Source organism: Gavia stellata, chromosome 4 (assembly GCF_030936135.1).
Source record: "Gavia stellata isolate bGavSte3 chromosome 4, bGavSte3.hap2, whole genome shotgun sequence".
In the NCBI taxonomy this organism is placed as follows: domain Eukaryota; kingdom Metazoa; phylum Chordata; class Aves; order Gaviiformes; family Gaviidae; genus Gavia; species Gavia stellata.
In genome coordinates this window covers 23,012,916-23,035,500 of record NC_082597.1, presented here as the reverse complement: position 1 = coordinate 23,035,500, position 22,585 = coordinate 23,012,916, and the positions used below count along the sequence as shown (strand labels likewise).

Genomic DNA, 22,585 nt, shown 5'->3' with positions numbered 1-22,585 from the left:
GAATAAAATGACCATGTAAAAGACATCTTATAGACATAAACAGACAGAAAGGTGGGAAGATGCTTGATTTTTCCAAGGACCTTGTATCATCTCCTACTTTCCCGCGGTTGAATCCATGTTGCCAGTGCCTGGACTGGGGGATAAAGGTCCCAGTCCCTCTCCCTGCTCACACAGATGCACCTCCTTCGCCCAAGGCCCGGCAGCCAGCCCCCAGGCCAGCTCCTGACAAACTAAGCTGTGCCATTTTATCACTGCTAATTAACAGTTCGTTGTGAGCAGCGTTGCCATCAGACTCTCTCACCACACTCCGTACCTGCAGAACTTCCCAGGCAGACGTGGTTATCTTCCTCACAGCTCTCTTGCAGAGCTCCTGCTCCAGCACTGAAGCCTCATGTCCAGGCTGGAGTGTAAATTGAGTTCTCAGTCCCTGGAGGGATTAGAAAGACTACTGTACGTATCCCACCTACCTCATATGCTTTGCAGATGATGACAACCTTCCAACACATCGAAGGTTGGCTCTTTAAAAAAAAAAACAAAGGTATCAAAATGAATGTTTCTTCCTGGTAACAACCATGCCGAGCTTCCCTTTATGCGATGGTCATTAGAAAGGTGGGATTTTTGCATCATTAATGCATTTATTACGTATTGTTCATGATGTCTGAAGAAGGTCCCTTTTTGTTCTATAAACTTTACAATAAACATATGCCGAAAGCAGAAACATCCGATAGCATTCCTTTTTTAATTTACCATGTAAAGCACACATTGCCTGGGATAAGATATGGTCGTAGCATCCTATCAGTCTCATTGCAACAGATTGTCTTTGGGAAAACACAACATCATGTATCCAGCCGAGCCTAGCAGGATGCTGAGGCTCGTGCATTTTGTGACGCTGCTGTAAGATCTATCAGCTGTGGATGGACCCACGTTTCTCGTCTCACTCTCTTCATAGACACTTTTAATGGTTTTGTTAGACAAAGCTTCCCTTGTTACAACAGTGCTGATTTCCTAGTCTTTTCAGTAAGTTTATCAGTTCATCTGCTATATCTGTGACTTGATAAGGAAAAGTGGTCTTGTATTTGACCTGTGCTGCTACCTCATCCATCTACAGCAAAGTATACCTAAGTACTTACATGAAGGAAAAACATGGGGAAAACAGCATTGGCCAATTTTGTCACTGAATTTGAAATGTCTTAAGAAAGTTGCTCTGTAACCTTCTCAGCTTCTGCACAAGAGTGATGTTGTCTTGGTGCTGGGTTACTACTTTCATCTACTGTATCAGAATCATCTACTTTCTGCCTTGATAAAAAGCAAGTAGTAAGAAAGCATCATTTTGCCACAACAAAGAAAAACAGGCGATGGATCAAAAGCAGAACTAATCCTCACTGTACCAGACACACATATATTGTCATGAAAAGTAATTTAGCTAATGGACTGGCTCAAAACTGAGTGGAAGGTAAAGCTGCTCTATCCTTCACCTTGCCCATACCACATTTCACTCCAGCCATCATCTGAATAGCAAACATGGCATGGAAGTGATGTCAGAAATTAAAAAAAATAAGTAAAACTGCTGGGACAGTGGATTTTAAAAACAAACATGTAATCATTAATCTAACACTTGACACGAGCCACACATTACCTGCCAAAAGTCAGAAGGTTGGTTTCCATTCTCACTAAACCAGGGATTCCAACAGGTCCCCGGTCGGCAGAGAGCAGTGCTGAAAAACACAGCTATTGGGTGGAAGGGTGTTAGTCCGGACTTCATGAATTTGCAGCGCTGCTCTGCAGGCAACTTGAGAAATGGTGTTCTCCTCCTGTACCCGACAGGGAAATACCAGGAGGAGGGAGGGCAGGGCTGCTCTTCCACATTCGGTAGTCAGGCACAAAAAGGTCTGGGCCCACGGCAGCTACCAAAAGGCATCGGGAACAACGAAACTTGGCCAGATTGCCCTGTTGGAGCTAAGCCACAAATTGAACTCTAGTGACAGCAAGTCTGAATTATCTAACCTCAGCAACATTGCTCAGGGGTGAAGTCAGACAAAACAAAGGCTTTACCAGACCCCGAAGGACAAGAATTTTAATTATATTCACACAGAGAACACATAAAACATTTTTTAAAGCAGGTCTTTGCCTTGCACGTGCCGGTCCAGGCCTATTTACTACGGAGATACCGGGAAGGTCGCCATTCTCCGTACTCCAGCAAGCACGGCAATTGTTTCAAGCTGCTGCTTGAGCTGTTTCCTATGGCACCAGCCACGCACGGGACCGCTGGCTCTGAGCAACTGCATCAAGTGTGTGCTTCCTTCTACTGCACTATATGAAATACTCTTGAAACTTGGGGACTGACCCTGAGATGGACTGGGTACTCCTCAGCTGTACAGCTTCGTGCAAAGGCCTTTTGAAAGCTTGCTTTTGTACTCCCGGCTCCCATCAAACCCCATTCTCTAACGCTTCCATCTAAACGTCGGCTGCATCTTCTCAGAGCCACGACCCGACCGCAAAACGAGCCCCGAGGGAAGTGCCTCACCGCGGCGCGCACACGCACGAAAGGAGGGCTGGGGCGGATCTGCTCTCCGCTCCGAGGCAAGGGCTCCTGCGGACAGCGGGAGCCTCGGCACCTGCCTGCCCGCCGGTGCACGCTCCGCTGCCGCCGGGCACAGGCGGGCTGGCCGGCTCGCTGCCCCCACGGCACCGCCGGGGCGCCCCGCCGCCCGCCATCTCCGCGGCGCGCAGCCCCAGGTGGCCGGGCTCGGGGGGGCGGGCAGGCCTGCTCGCAGCCCCGCCGGGGGAGGCGCGGGGCGGGCGGCCGGGCCTCCCGCGGGGGGTGCGCGGGGCGGGGGCGGGAGGCGCCGCTCGGCCAAGCCCAGCCCCTCGCCGCAGCCCGGCTCGGCGGCGCTGGCCGCTCCCCCCCCGCCCGGGCTCTTTGTCGGCGGGTGCCGGCGGGGGGCCGCAGCGCCATGTCCTCCCCCAAGAACGGCTTCTACCGGCAGGAGGTCACCAAGACCCTCTGGGAAGTGCGGGACCGCTACCGGGACCTGCAGCCGGTGGGGTCCGGCGCCTACGGAGCCGTCTGGTGAGCGGGGCGAGGCGGGGCGGGGCAGCCCCGGGAGGAGGCAGCTGGGGGCGGGGGGGGGGGGGGGCGGCGGCGGAGCGCCGCCGTGGCCTCTGCCCCGGGCCGGGGGGACGCTGCCTTGCCCGGCCCGGCCCGGCCCGGCCCGGCCCTCTCTCGCGTTGCTCCCTGCCAACTTTTTCCGGTTGTTGTGCCTGACTCGACCCGACCCGACCTGACCTGGCCCTGCCCGGTGCTGCCGGGCCCCGCTGCCCACCTGGCCGCCCCCGAGCCGGGCGCCGAGAGGCGGGATCTGCCGCCGGGGGAGCCCGGCCCTCCGCGGGGCAGCCGGCAGCCGGACCGCCTGCGTCCCACGCGTGTTTTCGTCCCCGGAGCAAGCAGAGCCCGGGGCACGGCCTCTGCCCTGCCCAGCCCTGCACGGGGAGCGCTGCCCGCGGCCACCGGCCCCGGCCCGCGGTCACCCGGAGCGGCAGCGTCCCCAAAACCCGGGGTGTTGGCCCTCCGAACGGGACGCCTGGTTTGGGTTTGTGTTGCTGGTGGTTTTTGGGGGTTTGTGGGGATTTTTTTTGGTTTCTTTGCTTTTTTTTTTTCTTCCTTCCCAGATGTTCCTCTTCAAAGCTTTTGAAAACTGGCTACTTTTCATTGCGGGGCCTGGCAGCATTTTAAACGAATGAAATTAGATACCAGATGCTGCCAGCGAGGTGTTTTGGGGAGGTGGCCTCGTCCCTTGGCACAGCGAGGCCACGCAGGCACCTGGCAGGCCGCAGGTTGAGGGCTGGGCAGCGCAGGGCAGGATGCGGCCGCTCTCCAGCGCCGGTGGGGTTTGCAGTCTCGCTTTGGTCCTCGCTCACAAAACTCTTCCTTTTCCCTTAAAGCTCAGCCATTGATGGAAGAAGTGGTACCAAAGTGGCCATTAAGAAATTGTACCGCCCGTTTCAGTCTGAACTCTTTGCCAAACGAGCCTACCGAGAGCTGCGCCTCCTGAAACACATGAAGCACGAAAACGTGAGTTGGGTCGTTAGCAGATATCCCCCTCAAGGCCACAGTTTATACAGCCTAAAAAAACAGAAAGAAAACTGCAGAGTTGGACAAGGCGGATGTGTGGCCACATGAAATTCAGGAGTCTTTGGGCAAGACCTGCGTGTCTGTCTTTTGTCTGTCTGTCCTTTTATCTACAAACATCAGTTCACACAAACTAGAATATCCTGTGGAAAACACCACTTCCATTTCCATGTAGGAAAGGTTGGGTGGGGAAGGTTAGGACCATGGTGGAACTTGTGCTCAGAGCTAGTGAGAGAGATTAAGGACCAGAAATTACAATCTCCATCACTACGTTCCTGTGAGGTGCAGGAGAGTGCAGAGCATGGGTCTGGGCCTGTGGGTCTTGGGTCCCACCGTCTCTTTTTTATTGAACTTGCATGAGGATAGCTACGGTACACATGCATATCTTTGGGGAGGGATTAGGGTTTTCCTTCTTTTTTATCGTTCATGAAACATTTGAAAGTTTTGGGTTCATACTAATGTGAAACAGGAAGAGTTCGTGAATGACTATAAATTGCTTTACTGGGAAGCGGAGAATAGAATACAGAGCTCTGCAGAGATTCCCACGTAATGTGAAAGAAGAACTGCCATAGAAAGAAGTGTTGAAACTGTCATTGAGATAAAGATACTTAGTCCCAACGGTGCTTAGTGGTTTAAGAAAAAAATAAAGGAGGAGAGATTTGTGTGAAAACAGTTATTGTGGAATTGGACTCCACGTGAGACGGGTCCCACGGTGGGCTTGGAGGATCACAGTAGTGGCTTTAAATGCTGTTGTGAAACTTTAAATGCTGTTGAAAAACTTCTTCACTGAAAGGGTTGTCAGACGTTGGAACAGGCTGCCCAGGGAAGTGGTGGAGTCACCATCCGTGGAAGTATTTAAAAGACATGTGGATGAGGCGCTTAGGGACATGGTTTAGTGGTGGACTTAGCAGGGTTACGTTAACGGTTGGACTTTATGATCTTAAAGGTCTTTTCCAACCTAAACGATTCTGTGAATCTGTTTTAAAATGTTAATAAAGTGGGAGATCTGAATGGAGCTATGCTCTGATGACCTTCAAGGAAAGATAAGAGATCGAAAGCGAGGATAAGAGAAACTGGTAATAACAATAGCCTGTCATTGCACTTTAACATTATGGTATTAACATTGCGAGTACCAACAATATCCAGGTTTGTTCTGAAGAATAATCTGTGGGATGTCATGACTGTCCAGAAGAAAGCGGACCTTTCTGTAGACTTAAGAACCTGTGTGCCTGTTAACATTTTAGTCTGAGTCTTTTAATACATTTGATCATTTTACTTGATTCCTTGGAAGTAATTGCTTCATAACCACTTCTGTATATGTTAAAGAGTTAACGTTTGCAGGAAACTTCTGTGTCATGCCTGGGCTTTCATACTCTCAGCATTTTCTTTACTGAACATTTGGGAGCAGAGCAGCTCGTGCAGTTGCCAAGCTCCTAACTGTGTCCAGAATTTTGAGATTATTTTTCTTCCATTTCCCAGAATAATCTGTTGGGTAGCATTTTCCACTCCTGGTGGTTTTTATGCGGTATATGCCCTTCAGGATAATACTCTGGAACCCCTCCATGGACTCGTTTGATAATTAAAGAGTCTAGAAGAAAATGCTCACTGGGGAACGTGAGCGCAATCTGTAAAAGTTAGAAATCAATATATGTGAAGGAAGGGAATAATTTACAGTCTTAGGAAACAGTTTGGACCACAGGAAGAAGAATCTGGTCTACGTACTAAGGAAAAATTTTACCATGAATTATGGCATTTACCATTAGAGAACAAAGACTGAATAAATGATCCTGCAGGGATTTGTGGGCACCATGGAGGCAGAAGCTGACTACTCCACCCACCCGTGATGAGGCTGAAACGGCTGTACAGCCTGTCAAGAGACTTCCGATCCACCGTCCCAGCCTCACACCCTTCTGTTACGTCGTTTCACCCATGGTGAATTAGGAACAGCAACAAAGCCTTTTAGGATTTCTAGTCCCTGTGCTGATCTCAGGATACTCCTTTAGCCACTCTACCCATCCAAAATTAAACCCAAGTGGCACTATTGCGCCTTGTCAGGATTTTGACTCCTTTGACCCACCACCATTCGGTAAAAGAGCCTCTTTTTTGCATATTTCTACCAAAGGATGGATTTACAGGCAGCCAGTAAGGTCCTTTCCCATTCACATTCGCAGTACCCAGTGTACTGTGCACACCTTTAACGATACGTACAGTAGTGGCAGGACAGCTGCCTGTTCTCTGTCATTACCATCATGGCTTCTCTGCGTCTGGCTATGGAGCTTTGAACGGGCCCCACTCATGTGGATGCATATCTCCTTATAACAGGAATTAGTAGAATAGAACAGTGATTGAAGTATTTCCTGGTTTTTCTGTTAACTAATATGTTATAGTATACTTCTATAAAGTAGCAGTTATCTGTCTTTCTGGCTGTACTATAAATACAACTGCTATTAAAAATTAATAAAACTGAAGTAATTGTTTCAAAGGCCAAAATAAAACAGCAATGCCACTGTTATCTCTGTCTTGGGTGTTGGTAATCTAAGTATGTAGAGGAGGTGGTGTGATACTGCCGGTCTAATGGTACTGCCACTATGGATTAGACTTGGGATATTGTTGCAACGTTGCACTAATCTGCCAGTACAAATCTTCATCTTGCTTTTTTCCTACTTCAGGATATAAACTGTTTCAAGATTCTGTTTATTTGATACTTAGAATTACCTCCAATTCGCTCTTCTGATCTGTTTTTCTTTTAAAATTACTTACGTAATCATGATGCATTTGATGTTGGATTACATGAAAAGTGTGATGTTTTGTTTGTTTCACCATGATTACCTCTCAATGGACCATCTCTGCCCTGCATAGCTTTTGGGGAAGTGTTGTGTTAAGCATGTAGCAATACGTTATCATAGCTTATTTAACCTTATGCTGTATTCAGAATGATGGAAGAAATTGTAATGGTCTGAGATATTGCGTTAAAAATAGCATCTCTGATCCTTCATTAAGGTGGCAGAAGATACCATTAAACTCTTGTCACAGTAATATAATTCATCAGCATGTCATGCTTCAGTGAAGAAAACAGAGGAAAACTGCTTAATAGCCTTGATGATCTCCATTATAGACCCTTTGAGGAATATGCTTATCTCCTTAATGTGGAAGGGTTGTAGGATGACCAGGAGTCCTGTAAAAACAAATATAGGAGTCATCCTACTGAATTTTACTGGAATTGCATTTTACCTTCCCAGGAAGTTAACTCACAGGTGAATTTGCTTGTCTATTTAGGCGTTTTCAGGAGGAGGCAACTCTGGTTGCTGGCATGACCTTCTTTCATTATATATGCTAGACCTTTGTTCTCCCTAATGGCTCTGAAGCAGGACATTACTTAGATGTAGTGAGGAATATTTCTATATAAACCGTGCAAGCTTGGTAGGATGGGACTTCTCATCTACCCTTTGCAAACAAATCCAGAGGAGTAATGGTCTTGAGGACCGTGGGGCAGAGGCTGTGTGTGAAGAGGATGAGACCTGGCTGTTAGGAGATAAATTGCTGTCTTTAATGGCACCGGTATACATTTTTTCCTTGGTAAGCCTTTTAATTTGAGAGGATCTGAGATGTTTCACAAACTTCATAAGCTACTTCTGCTGCCTAAGAAGCAGTCTAACCCAGATCAATTCCTCAGACATTGCCAAAAAGAAAAGTTAGTTTCCAGCGGGATAAGCTGCCGGATCACTCTGTAGCTGCATAAACAGATATTCTGGCACAAGAGGGGGAATGGTGTGAAAATGAGGAATAAAAACAGCTAAGGCAGAATGAAGAAAACACTGGTTTTGGATTTGTTTTTTTTCTTCATTTATTCATGCGAGCTTGAAGTATTCATCCCACTACAGCCTTAGCAGCTCTTGATTATTTCTTTGGCATCTGCTGCATCTTGTATAGCAGAACAGACTGTTTACCTTTAGGACTTTTTTTCAATAGTGCTGCTTTTGTTCCATTTTGAGTTCAGTTACAGTGAGGACCCTTAAAACTGTCTATTATGGCTCTGACTTAAAACCAAAACCAGTGAAAATATGGGCAGTGTGCTAACTTTGGCCCTGGCTTTGGCTCTCAAACACTTGCATAGCTCTCCATTCGTGTATTCTTCTGAAGTTAATGGGGATGTCTGCGTATGCGAAGCTAAACCCAGACAAGTAAGCGGAGGTGCAGAACTGTTAGTTTCATTTGGCAAGTAATTAGGATTTTGTTACGCATTTGGACTGGAAATGATAACCGTGATACCCACTTTTGTTGAAACAACTGCATAGTGACTCGTAGTGGTCCAGTCCTGGTGCCCTTCTCGCCTCCCTGTTTGCTAACAGAAGTTCTGAAGTTGCCAGCAGGAGTGCAAAATAGCTGGCGAGGGGAGAAGGCACTGGAGAGAGAGAAAAGCACTGGCTCATGCTGATGTCCTGTGTCAGAACAGAGCGTGGAGTTTATGAAAGTGTGGTATGCGCATATCTGTGTATATAAGGATATACCTATGTATACATATAAGCACATACAGTAATTCTGACCCAATTCTAACAACTTAAATTCTGAATGTGTTTCTGGCATAAAATTTTTGACAAATGCCCGTTCAACGCTTCTTGGGTCAGTTAATATTCTACAGATGTTTTCTCTTCCTGGAAACCCTGTATGTAAGAGGCAACTGCAGTATTTGTTTAAAGGTACTCTATATTATGCTCTCATTCATTGCTCTGAGTGGAAATTATTCTCTGGTGTATTCCCACATCTGAAAACGAGTGTGTGTTTTGCATTATGAGAACCATGTAGCTTTTTTTTCCCCTTTTGGAAGGAACTCGGGTATCCAACAGACACCAAATTGTCTCTCTGCAATTGCATTTCTGAGGATGATGCAGGCCTTCACTCTTAGGTTGGCTCATATTTAATCCTGTTGACTTCTTTATTTTGAAAAAATGTTGGGCTTTTTATTTACACCTACCTACACAGTATCAACCAAGGGAGGAGTTTGTTCCAGAGAAAATAGTGGGGCACTCTGTGTTCCTGCCTGAGAAAAATCTTAAAACTGTCACCTTTTGCAGTTCATCTAGCCTGATGTGAGCCTTGGAAGAGCAACAGCCTCTGCAGTGTATGAAATCAGATCAAGAAGGGAGTTGCAGGCAAGTGATGCCTTTACAGATGAAAGCATGCTCACTGTGTTAGAAGAGGTTTCCTGCAGCAAGTCCTGCAGGACTGCACCAGCTAAAAATTCACATCCTTTGGGTACACAAGTGCCAGTAAAGTGCAATTCAGGAATCCTGGCTGGTGATGGCAGATTTCCTTATGGGTCCTTATGAAACCAAAAATACAGTTATAACTGGATAGTCTATTGCTGTCAGAAGGTTATATGGGAGAAACACTCCTGGCTGCTTTTCTGAAAGCTTAGCAGAGCTAGGGAGCTAACAGGACACCAGAGTCACTTATTTTGGTACTCAAATGCCAAACAATCAACATAGTGGTATCTGTTTCGACTTCTGCTTATTTTCACAAACCTGCCTCATGGGTGTTTTACCTAGGCTGGGCTTCAGCTGATAGCCATTTATTTACACCCAGCCTTGGGTACTAATAAAGCAGACTGATTAGCCTAGTCCAGTAAATGAAAATAAGGAAGACAGCACTGAAACCCAAACCTTCTCTTTGGATTGCCATCCAATCCAGAGATGAAGGTGTGCCTGTCCACAGGATTTGGATCTGTCCAGTGTTACATATGGGTCCTCTGAAAGAAGAGTGTGGTGGCGCTTGTGGGTACAGCTTTTGCCTGCTGGTATGCTGACTGGCAGGAGAAAAGGCAAGGAGCTCTCTGTCCGTCAGCAGGCATCCCTCGTGTCATGTAGCAGTGATCAGTGAAGGAAGAAAGGCGACTGTGGTGCAAGCCTTGTGTGTGGATAGTTAAAATTTTAAAAAGATTGAGACTTCTTAGGGTAGTAAAAGGATGCAGGTGCCTGTGATGTGGAACAGCGCAGGAACATGAAATTGAAGCTAACCCTGCAGAAAATTTAGTGCAGCATAATATGTAGTTCAGTGCACCCCAGCAGGGATCTCTCTTACAAATGTACTTGCGTTTGTAGCCTGAGTGCCACAGCCGCTCAACTTCACTGTGTCCTCATGCGTAACATCCACCAGAGAAAGCAGCACTTACTGTGTAAGAGACATAACCTACGTTACTTATTAATTTACACAAGATCTGAGTTTTTCGTTGATGTGCTGCTGCTTACGTCAGAAACTTTCCTTTACAGAAATGCAGTGGAACAGTCCTTGAATAAAAGGAATCCAATACATGAAAGTGCAGGAGAGGATAGAGATGAGAAGCTCTTCGCTGTTGTGCTCTACTGCTGGAATAACATTTGGAAAAGGAGGCAGCTGAGAAAGGAAGGGCAGAAACCACCTTACCAATGCAAAGCTGTTAATTTATTTGTTGACAGTAGTTAAAGTTGGTGAGGGTGATCAGTATAAATGTCCTCGGGGGACGGATGGGCAATAGGGATAAGAAAGGCTGGAGACACTGCCACCCACCCCCCACTGGCTTCACAGGGAAGAGACACAATCAGCAAAGTAAATATATTGAGTAAAAGCATACCTGTGGAAAACAAGTTAGACCAGTAGACGTGTAGTTTTGCTGTTACTGTGGTTTTGCTTTGCAGGAAGGTGGGAGAGACAACAGTATTACACTCTCTCCTTGAGGTACAAGCAAGGAAGGTACTTCAGTGGAGGCTGCAGAAATCCAGGTTGTTTTTCAGTCAGATGGGCAGTAAGAAACAAGGTGCATCCTTTGTGGGCTAATTCATTCGAGAAATTGCTTTTTGGCAGAGCCAACGGGGGAAAAAAATGAGATCCTGAAAGGGCAGTGCTGCTGCTGGTTTCCACAGATGCTTTTCATTGCCATCACAGAGTGTACTGGGTTCGTTCCTCGGCTGTGCTTCCATCTCTGATAGTATCAGTAATTGTGCTGAATTAACACCAAGAATGGATCTACGGAAGGTTTCACAGATACCTCCATTACGTTTCATATAGGCCACACTATGAAAAATAAATTATTCTTCTAATTGATTTACGGTGGTTTACTTTTGTGCTGGGACATTAACTATTGTAAAGTTTTTCTGCAAATACTGTATTTAATTGAGAGCATTTTAGACAGACACAGGATTTTCCATTATATTATGGAGGAGGGAGTTTCCTATACTTTGTCCAGTTCTTTTCCTTTTCCTGAAGAAGTAGCTAGAGTTGTATCTTTCTCGGAGGATTTATTTTATCCTGTACCTCCTTGTGCTTAACATGTCTGCAGAAAGCTGTGACCTAAATGGAAATACTAATGACTGTGTTCCAGTACAGGAAAATCATCCCAAAGCACAGCTATAAAGATCACAGAGGAAAAGGAAATGGGTCCCTCACTTTTATTTTTGAATTGATTAACTATTAGTATGTCTTACCATTTTGGACACTAAAATGACTTCAGGATTTTTAGAAAGCTTGCTTTGTAAAGCAAGAAAAGAAGTATTGTGAAATCCTTGGCATGTTAAGAGTTTTCTGGTTCATTATTTAAAATTCCCTTCAGCAGGAGCTGAGCGTTGCTCTCAGTGGTATCCTTCACTGCAGAGGATTTCCAGCAATGATAAGCTTGTCTCCATCAGTTTGCAACCTTACCTCAGAAGTAATGTATATTGTATATCAGGCAACATTACATAACTACCGGGAATTCTGTTTACTTGAATGGAGAAGCAGCAAAATGTTAGTGAACATCATTAAGTGTGTTTGGGGGCTGGTGTGTTCTTTATGGAAATGTGTTCTTCATGCTCCCATGTTCCACAGCAGGCACCTGATAATGCCTTGGTGCACAGATGGATGCGGTACAGCGGCCACACTGTTTCATCCTCTGCTGTATCCCTTCTTTTTATTGTGGTGTCCCTGTGTCTTTCACTGCTACATTCAGATGTGATGGGGTTTATTTTCTTATGTTTCTTGCTTAGGTAATGAAGGCGTGGAAATAGCTCCTTGAGGAGAGCAAGCAGGACTTCTGAAAAAGTGGGGCTTAAGAGGGAAAGAAGTGCATGTTGGATAAGACTACTGTTAAAACGTTAACTTCCTTCTTTGTAATACTGAAATCTTTGGAGGGCACACAACTTTTCTGGCTGTATATGCTCTGTGTGTGTGTGTGTATACATGCTGCCTTAGGAAATGCCCGTAGAGCTGCATTATGCTCCGTTGTTGTCACATACATCTTCTAATTCCTCTCTCCTCCCTTTCTCTCCCTGCCTCCACATAGAAATGGAAAACCTTATGTAAAACTGTCATGCAAAAAAAAAAAAAAAAAAAATCTTGCTCTAGTGTTAGCACTAAAGGTATTACTTCAAATAATAATCACACCCTCTGTGGGTGTGATTGTTATTTTATGGTAGTTATGTTATTCTTATTTAATTAGTTTCATATAATAGTCCTCAGGAAAATATTATTAGTGATGTTTTTCAAAGATATATGTGGCTACAAAGAAAAGGAGTTATAATTTTCTGTCTTTGTCTTTATTAGTTTTTCTGTCTTTTTCATCATTATGACATTTTGATAATATCCAGGCTAACTGTAGTAGTTCTCCCTGAATGTGAAAAAGATAAAAATAGGTGCAGTAAGGATTTCGTCACAGTTGGAGATTTTTATTTAAAGTTTAAAATTAAGGAAGTCTCCTTTCTTTTCTTGCATTTTTTTTCTTGCATTTCTGCTCTCACTTCTCTCTACTTTCACATACTTTTTTTTTTTAAAGAACTCTGTTTTGTGGACCGTTTAAGACATAGTAGTAACGTTATCAAAGTAGATTTTTCACTCCTCCTTTTAGTGTTTTGATGGTAACATCAAACAACGTAATATGCCATTACCCCTTGTTTCTTTCTTGCAGTTTCTAATTTTATACAGTTTTAGTTTGATGTATAATCTGATGTTCTTAAACTGTATGGCTGTGGACATAGGTCTGAACAAGGTTATAAAGGTTATTGAGTGATAGAATGCTTTTGTTTGACAAAAAATACTCTTACAGAGAACCTAAGGTATAGGCCATAGCAAATCATATTAAACTTTTGATAACTTATTGTTTATAAAAACAGTTCTGTTCTAGTTTCTTCACTGTATTCCCAATTAGATATTATAGTCTATGTACCTAAATTACCCTGTTACTGAAATTAGAAGATGTTTAAAGTGTTCTTCGTTGACAAGCAGCAGGCCCAGCTAGGTGAATAGCACTTATGACTGCTTCAGGCTATAAACCGATTTGTCTGGTTTATTTTCGACACTTCAGTGGTTCAAGTTAAAAGATGCTCTCTCCTCTTACATAAAACCATGAGCCTCTGAACTTTTTGTTCAAGTAAATATATTTTTTTTTTTTTATTTATTATTTTTTATCACAGGGTCAAACAGCTCTTAGAGTTACAAAATCTGACACATAACAAATCCTGGTGTTGCTAGGCACTACTTTAGGTATTCTTTCTGCCATCTTTATGCCTGTAGCTAATGTCTCACTATGGAAATGTTTTTGATTGTATTTTTTCACTTATTACGTAGTTCGGGATTTTTTGTGTTAAATCAATATTAATCCATGGTTGGGTTTTTTTCTCTCCCCCCTCTCTTATTTTTAGGTCATTGGAATATTGGATGTGTTCACACCAGATGTAACCCTGGAGAAGTTTAATGACTTGTAAGTTCTGGGTTGTTTGGGTTTGGAAGCAGGGCATCGTTGCTTGTGCAGGAGGAAGAGTTGTTGCTTTTTTTAAATGGAGAATTCCAAAATTGTTGCTTCATGATTTTTTTTCTGAGTTTCATCTTAATATAACTCTTATGTGCACCTTCAAAATTGGTAGGCTGAGGTTTTCAGATTGTCATTAGAACCAGTTACCTATCTTATGAGGTGTGTGCTTCTTTCTGCCTTTAGTAAATGACAGTTTGGTGGATTCCCTAATCCACCTTTCAAGTACTGATTCACAGAATCATTAAGGTTGGAAAAGACCTGTAAGATCATCAAGTCCAACTATCAACTCAATACCACCATGCCCATTAAACCACGTCCCACAATGCCTCGTCCACACGTTCCTTGAATACCTCCAGTGATGGTGACTAAACCACCTCCCTGGGCAGCCTGTTCCAGTGCTTCACCACTCTCTCAGTAAAGAAATTTTTCCTAATATCCAGCCTAAACCTCCCCTGGCGCAACTTGAGGCCATTTCCTCTTGTTCTATCACTAGTTATATGGGAGAAGAGACTAACACCCACCTTACCCTAAGGCCCAGGTTGCCCCAATGATAGGACAATTCTTAACCGAAACAAGTAGGCTGAAAATGATGCCTGCTACATGACATGTCTCCAGTGCGATCCATCCCAATTCAAGGATTAATTCAAAACCACTGATGCTGTGGAATTTTTTTAGTGCGTATCTGCACTGTGGTATGTTGTACTCCCTGACTGGTTTCTCAGTCCAGTGGTCCAAACAGTACGTGATATAGATCATTTCTAGCACCAGGCATATACATCTCCCTGACCTTTTAGTGGCATCTCAGACACGTATCTGTTTATCATGTCTGTTGTTTTGCTTGTGGATCCTTATGCAATTCTTGTGAGTTAGAGTCACTAGAGAAACACTGGTCAGAAGTCCTGGTGAGCTTAATGTAGATTTCGTGTTACATTCATAGAACTGTTTTGGAATTCATCTAATGTAGCTATGTTTCAAAAACAACCGTGCATATTTATATGTTAACAAAGAAAGCTATCTGACAGGATAATGTAGAAAATGAAGTACAGAAAACATGGACCGTGTGTTCATGTTGATCATTTGGGCCAAAATTATCACTGAGCCAAAAAGGATGCTGTATATGTCGCCTATTGTGCTAGCATTTTATTTAGCATATGTAATAAAATGCACATGTATATTATTAGCATTCAAGCATCCCATTTTAAATGGGACCCTAAAATCATCCTTCAAGTTTTGGAGGTGCAAGTCAAGTATTTTTATAACTGAAACTGCATCAGGTGGACCTATGGCAAAATTTACTTTCAAGACTTTGGGCAAGCAGTTAGAGATGAGCAGAGGTAGATGTTTTTTAAAACAAAAGTGGAGAAACTGCTTTTTTTGGATTAAAGGTCACATGGGTCATTTGAGAGAGACTTTCTTTTTGCTGGCTAGTCATGAGACGTTATCTGTGGCCTATTGTATAAAGATCAAATTCAAGCGGATTTGTGGCTAGAGGCAGCAGAAGCAAGGTGGGTGGTTTCACCAGAGCCAGTCCCTAAGGTTGGTATTTAGCTAAGAAACCCAAGGTCTCAGACAACTTCTAGCCCTAGCATGCTCCTGCTCTACTTGCCACTCTGCTCTCCTGCTCCTCTACTCTACCAGTCAATGTAACAAAGATTGAAGACAACATCCCATTTCCTTCATGAAAGAATATTCAGCGTCCTTCCCTGTTCTTGCTTGTGTTGAACTTCCTTCAGTTTTAGAAGTTCAGCTGATTGAAACGGTGTACAAAATCAGAAATGCATAAATCTTTACCAATTTAAGTCACACTCTACCAGCTGCTTTTCACCCCCTTCATCTCTATTCCTTGCATTGTCTGTGCTTGTATCATATACAATGTGCCAGAATGGGTTGCTGCTTCTCATTTTGTAAGAATTTTGGGGTTTTACTGGAACTTGCAAAGAACTTAAATGCGTTAGGGATCAAGTTCCCATTGAGGTGAATGATTAATTCAGCCTCAGCTTATTTGGGGATTCCAGCTGTGAATTGTAAATACATTTTTAGTAATAAAAATAAGTTTGTGAAGTTTTAAGTAGTAGACAAAGTGTTGAAAGTGAGCCTGTAGTTTTTGATCCCATTGTTGTCCCGTTCCAATGTGTTGCTCATAAATGATTACCGAAGTTTGGATTTTCAAACTCAGATAGGACTGGGTTTTCCCTTTCTTACATTTTATTTGTTTCTTCACCCACCTAGGCTTCTCGCTATTTGAATGTAAGAGATTTGAAGTCATCAATTTGTACACTTAGCAAATTGTTCATATGTAAAAATACAGTCTTATTTATACTACTTATCCTGTTCTTTGCAGTGCTTAATGGTTATATATTGTTTTGAACTTTGTCTATTCACATAAATCACTATTTATCCAGAGCCTTGGGATTTGTACAGATGATGGCGGGCAAGCAAAATCTGGATGAATACTGGAAGGTCACTACCAGTCATAAAAAATGTGTAGATATTTCTCTGTTTCTCTTGCCTCACCTCTTTCTACCTCTGTTTTTTCTAGGAGAGTCACTAATGGTTTTTTAATGGCTCATTCCACATTCTGGGAAAATGTGTTTAATAAGTCTCAGTGGCGGGAGAACTTAATATGCTTTCAACAGTCAGGAACATCAGCAAAGAAGTTAAACTCCATTTTCTAAGTCACTTGGTCTTTTGATGGGAAATATTTTTGTCTTATACTAGGGGAGAGATAAGAAATGTCATTCTCTTCTCCATATTTGCTCTGTCCTTAGAGAGTTACAGAATTAAATTGCTGATCTTTTATATCCAAAAGATAGTGAATTTGGCTGTGAATGCTGGGACTGGAAGCCTGAGTCCTGATCCCCAAAGTTGTGGGGAAAAATGTTTGGTACCTAAGAAACGTTGAAAATATTACCTGTAACTTCTAGAGACTAAATCAGTGTCCCATCTCCCTTATGATTTTATATTCAATTTCTATTTTGTTTATAGTTACAATTCTATAGAATAAATTACGATTTCATACAGGTTTAATGGTAGAAATCAGCAGAATTATAATTTGCACATTTTTAACTAGAGGAAACCCATTTTAAGTCTAAATAATAAAATGTGTAGCTATGAAACAATGATCACATCTCATTCTTCGCTTCATGAAAACACATCTGGTCATCTTCATAAGAAGAGGAAAAATGATTACTTTATCCTCACATGCCAGATGTGACTGTCTCTGTCTGTGTTCAGACCTGACTTTCAGGATAGACTCTGATGGATGAGTTTACTACAAGCAATGTGAAGGACAATTTTGGATCTTAAGTGAGGATTAGCCTTGAAATGCCAGCTTGGCATTCTTAAGCTTTCTGTTACCAGTACTAAGTACCGCAGATGCCAGTTTATGATCCAAGATGAAAATTATTGGAAGTTATTGTTGCCTCCTAATTTAATCAGCTGTGTTACATCTGACCTTGTCTATTTGAACGAACCATCTAGGCGGCTTGGTTACTGCTAGTTCAATGCTATGATCATGATTGTCATATACATACCATTGCGTGAATGTCTTCATTTTCTGTGGAGGTGTCTTTGAAATGTCACGTGGCTCTTGATTAGTTTCTTTTTAACTACATCAGAATCTGTACTCCTCTGATAACTAGCAACTTTCCATAATCAGTGACAGGGTTCGGCAATAGCTTTTTATGACAATCAAAATAGATAAAACCATAGAAACTTGGAGGGCAGGGGGATGATGATGGAATTGTTTAGTAAATGGAATGCTCTATAATTTAATATTGTCACTGAGCTATAACTTACAATTAAGTTTCAATTTATTTGACAAATTAAAGTTATTCTGTCCTTTTTTCTTTCCTTTTTTTTTTCCCTAAGCTACCTTGTCATGCCATTTATGGGAACAGACTTGAGTAAGATAATGAAGCATGAGAAACTAACTGAAGACCGAATCCAGTTCCTGGTATATCAGATGTTGAAAGGCTTAAAGGTTTGCCACTTTTACTATTACTTTGATTTCACAATCTTTTTTTCCTAGTAAATCATTATGGAGAGCTGTAGCTACTTACCATTTAATAGCAGGATAAAATTTATCTCGCCTTGTATAGTAAAAGTAATGACATTCTGCATAGCAGTTTTGTGATGATAAATGTTATCTGGGGTTTTTTTCAAGCAAAAAGAGAAGATAGTCATTCATGATCTATACAGTACATTGATCTGGGATGACCTTGCTTTCCTTATTTGAGTACACCAGAACGTCCCTGCTGTGATTTTTAGTTGCCTTTTTCCCTAGTTGTTGATTGTGGTGCTGCTTTGCCACACCTCTTACTGTGGCTAGTTGGAGAGCGTAGAGACTGAGAATGAAGCCACTGTTGAGTTCAGAGGCAGGACTCTCTTTGACTTGAGCCCTCAGCTGTGTCATTAGCTTAAAATTTCTCTAATCTGAGAATTTTTCCATGGCTTACCAATACAGGTCTGATGCACTGTTGCTAAGGCCCTCTGCACCCAACCTGCATCTTTCTGTGCTCTTTTGAAGAGCATATATATGTGTGTGTGTGTTATATAAATATATATGTGATTGGGGGGGTGGTGTGTATTTATACCATATCTATATGTATGGTATATACATACAGGTATGGTATATATGTACCATACATATCTATCAACCTATAGGTGTGGTATTTTGGGGTGAAAGTCTGACCCTGAGAGGGACTCTGAGCCCCGTTGACTCCTAGTGCTCACACTGGTTTTGGGAAGTGTTCAAGGACCACAGCAAGTGCTAGTTTGGTCCCTGTGTGTCAAAAGTCCATTTCTGCAAAGTACTAAAGCTCATTGCTAAATTTAAATAGGTAAGTCACTGGGATTATTTCTATATTGAAATAACTTTCTGAGCCAGATGTCTGCATGTTTTATGTGAAATTGAAAAGTATGTGCCCTTTGTGTAACATGCATGTAAAGTTAAAGAGTCTCTGAAGTCTCCAGGTCTGTGACAGCTTTGATAAAGAGGAAGGACTGTGGATTTTTGGTGACAAATCTGAGTGGGACATGACTGAGAGGAGCACAGGTAAATCACTTACAAGCCCACACTAATAGGCGCCCAAGTTAAACAACTGTGAAAGACGTCAGAAGGGAGTCCACTGAAAAAAAAATAACTTTTTAATGCGTTTTAACAGACTCGCTGAGATTGGAAGGGACCTCTGGAGACTGTGTAGTCCAAGCCCCCTGTACAAAGCAGGGTCAAACTGAACAGGCTGCACAGAAGCTTGTGCAGTTGGGTTTTGAGTATCTCCAAGGATGGAGACTCCACAGCCCCCCTGGGCAACCTGTTCCATGGTTCAGTCTCCCTTACAGCAAAAGAAGTTTTTCTTATGTTTAAATGGAAATTCCTGTGTTTTGGTTTTTGCCCATTGCCTTTTGTCCTTTCACTGGGCACTACTTAGAAGTAACCGGTTCTGTATTCTTTACTGCCTTCATCAAGTATTTATGCACATTGATAAGATGGACCATGAGCATTTTCGCAGCTAAACAATCCTGGCTGTCTCAGTTTCTCCTCTTACATCAGATGCTCCAGTCCCATAATTATCTCCATGGAGCTTCACGTGATTTGCTTCAGTGTCTCTCTTTAACTGGAAGCCCAGCGCTGGACACACTACTCCAGGTGTGTCTCACCAGAGCTGAGAAGAGGGGAAGGAACACCTCCCTCAAGTTGCTGGCAATCCTGTGCCTAATGCAGGAGGCTTTTGGTCATCTTTGCTGCAAGGGCACGTTGCTCACATTCAACTTGTCCATCAGGACTTCCAGGTCCTTTTCTGCCAAGCTGATCAACCCCCAGCCTGTACTGTTGCATGGAATTATTCCTTCTCAGGTGCAGGGTTTTGTTGAACTTTGGTGGGTTCCTGTCGGACCATTTCTCCAGCCTGTGGAGGTCTCGCTAAATGGCAGCACAACCACCTGGTGTATGAAGATTCCTCTCAGTTCTGTATCATTTTCTGACTTGCTGAGGGTGCACTCTGTCCCATCATCCAGGTCAGTAATGAAGATGCTAAACAGGACTGGCCTCAGTACTGACCCCAGGAGGGGCACTGCTAGTGATGGGCCTCCAGCTGGTTTTCCTGCCATTGATCACAACCCTTTGATCCAGGGAGTTCAGCCAACTGATTCAGTCAACTTTGATCCAGGCAGTTCAGTCTACTTCACTGTCCATTAATCTAACTTGTACTTCCTCTGTCTATGAGGGTGTCATGGGAGAGAGTTTCAAAAGCATTGCTAGAATCAAGGTAAACAACATTGTCTGCCCTCCCCTCATCCACCAAGCCACTCATCTTACCACAGAAGGCTAGCAGGTTCATCAGGCATGATTTTCCCTTTGTAAATTCAGGTTGTCTACTATATCAGTCACCTCCTTGTCCTTGTTATGTTTGGAAATGGCTTCCAGAATTATTTGTTTATTACCTTCCCAGGAAGTGAGGTGTGGCTGACTGGCCTTTAGTTCCTTGATCCTATTCCTCCTTGCCCTTTTTGAACACACAAACAATATTTGCTTTCTTCCCATTATAAGGAACATCTCCTGATTACCATGACCTTTCATGTATTATTGAGTGGCCTCACAATGACATTGGCCAACTTCCCTTAGCATTCATGAGCACATCCCATCAGGAGGTGGGTGCTGGTCTTTTTTCCCAAGTAACGAGTGATAGGACAAGAGGAAATGGCCTCAAGTTGCACCAGGGGAGGTTTAGATCAGATATTAGGAAAAACTTCTTCACTGAAAGGGTTGTCAAGCATTGGAACAGGCTGCCCAGGGAGGTGGTGGAGTCACCATCCCTGGAGGTGTTTAAAAGACATGTGGATGTGGTGCTTAGGGACATGGTTTAGTGGTGGACTTAGCAGGGTTGGTTAGTGGTTGGACTTGATGATCTTAAAGGTCTTTTCCAACCTAAATGATTCTATTCATCTCTCTCTTATCTCTTGGATCTTATACTTCTGTGGACTGCAGAGCCAACAGCTATAGCAAAACAACATACCTTTGAATTTTACTGACTTTCACAAAGATAATTCTAAATGAATTAGCTTCATGTACTTTGTATGTTTTTCTTCCTCATCTTTCTGCTAAATACTGTTTATTATTACTACTGGTTTTTTTCCTCTATTTTGGCTTTTAAAAAATGGACTGTGATAAATTTTGTATCTTACAACACAAAAAGAAGATACTCTTTAAGCTCCCTGACCATCTATAACCTATATTAATGTGATATGTAAATGCTTCTCAGACTAGATTGGTACTGCAGTTCTTAAATTACAGTGTTTGCTTTTTGGATGTACACAACTGTTGACCATAAAAAGGTTATTGCTTCTTTATTATTTTTTTTTTCTTTTGGTGACACAATTCCAAGAGAAGAAAAACCTTGACCTAGCTCTGCAGGCTTCAGCCAGGCTTTCCTGCAGTGATGGCCATTTAATTCCCTTTGCTGCTCTGGAGATGCATGTGGTAACGAGGCCGTGGAGCGGCACTGTCTGGAATTGAATGTCGTTCCTTGGCTGCTGCTTGCACTGTGCAATTTTGCGTTTACGGTCCTGTGCCTGCAACATACAAAGTATGGGCAGAGTTCCCTCTGCGCTCGTACAGAGATAAGTGGAGTTGGTGTGCTGGAAGGTGTGTTGCATAGGGATATGCTTGTGCAGTGGAAATACAGAACTGGTTTTGATACAGGAAGGTCTGGCACATCCATCAGGATGTTGATTCTCCCAGATCTGTACTTGCATTGCCAAACACTATTAAAAATAAATAATATTGCAGGACAGCATGCTGTTCCTGGACAAGAACATCAGGAAGAGTGTACCCAAGATTCCTTTGTCTCTCAGTACTTAACAGATACAGAAGGGCAAGTAAATTTTTTTACTCCCATCACAAAACTTAGTAAATATACTTTGTTGTTGAGTCCTGCATTATTAATTTCTCTTTGACCCTACCTCCAATTTTGTGTTCTTCATTTAGTAGATTTTCGCTTACACAGCCTTTTACATATGCTAAGTAATTATCCTTTTTATTCTACAGTTGTGCATTTAAATGCTGTAATTCCCATTTTACAAATGCAGAAACTAAAGCCAGGTTTGGGGAAATGGGCTTTATTTAAATTAGAGGGATTTCACCTCCAATCTAGGCTTTGAATGTGGAGTTACGATTTCAGTTTTGTAGTTAGTTCCCCAATTACAAAGCCATGTCCTAATAAGTGTTTTCTCAAGGACCATGTAAGTGGAGCGTTCTGTTTAGTTGCAGGTAACTGTCTGGGAAACAGGTTTCCAGCAGAGACGTGATATTCACCAGAGATGAAAAACATAATTTGGGCTAATTTTACAGGCAAGTAGTGTATGAACTGTATAAAGTTGAGTGAGTTGAGTGTAGTGGAAAGGATGAATAATGAATTTAATTCCAATGAAATGGCTTAGAAACATATTTTGGTCCTAATGGCCTAGATTATCTCAAAGAGGCCAATACAGTGGAGTTTGTGGGCACCGAAGGTTGACACTGAAGTTGGGTTGACACTGAGGTTTGGGCTGGATATTAGGAAAAACTTCTTTACTGAGAGAGTGGTGAAACACTGGAACAGGCTGCCCAGGGAGGTGGTGGAGTCACCATCACTGGAGGTGTTCAAGGAACGTGTGGATGTGGCATTGTGGGACATGGTTTAGTGGGCATGGTGGTGCTGGTT

At 42.9% G+C, this 22,585-nt stretch overlaps 1 protein-coding gene across 2 annotated transcripts in view; it reads left to right on the top strand.

The window, feature by feature from the left end:
- The first annotated feature begins 2,954 nt into the window (after positions 1 to 2,954).
- MAPK12 (mitogen-activated protein kinase 12) overlaps positions 2,955 to 22,585 on the top strand; it is a 39,513-nt gene continuing 19,882 nt past the window's right edge. For both annotated transcript variants that reach the window (XM_059817333.1, XM_059817332.1), the window contains exons 1-4: positions 2,955 to 3,070; positions 3,943 to 4,072; positions 13,774 to 13,832; positions 17,754 to 17,865. In XM_059817333.1, coding sequence (XP_059673316.1) covers positions 2,955 to 3,070; positions 3,943 to 4,072; positions 13,774 to 13,832; positions 17,754 to 17,865 — 417 coding nt within the window. The remainder of the gene's footprint in view (positions 3,071 to 3,942; positions 4,073 to 13,773; positions 13,833 to 17,753; positions 17,866 to 22,585) is intronic.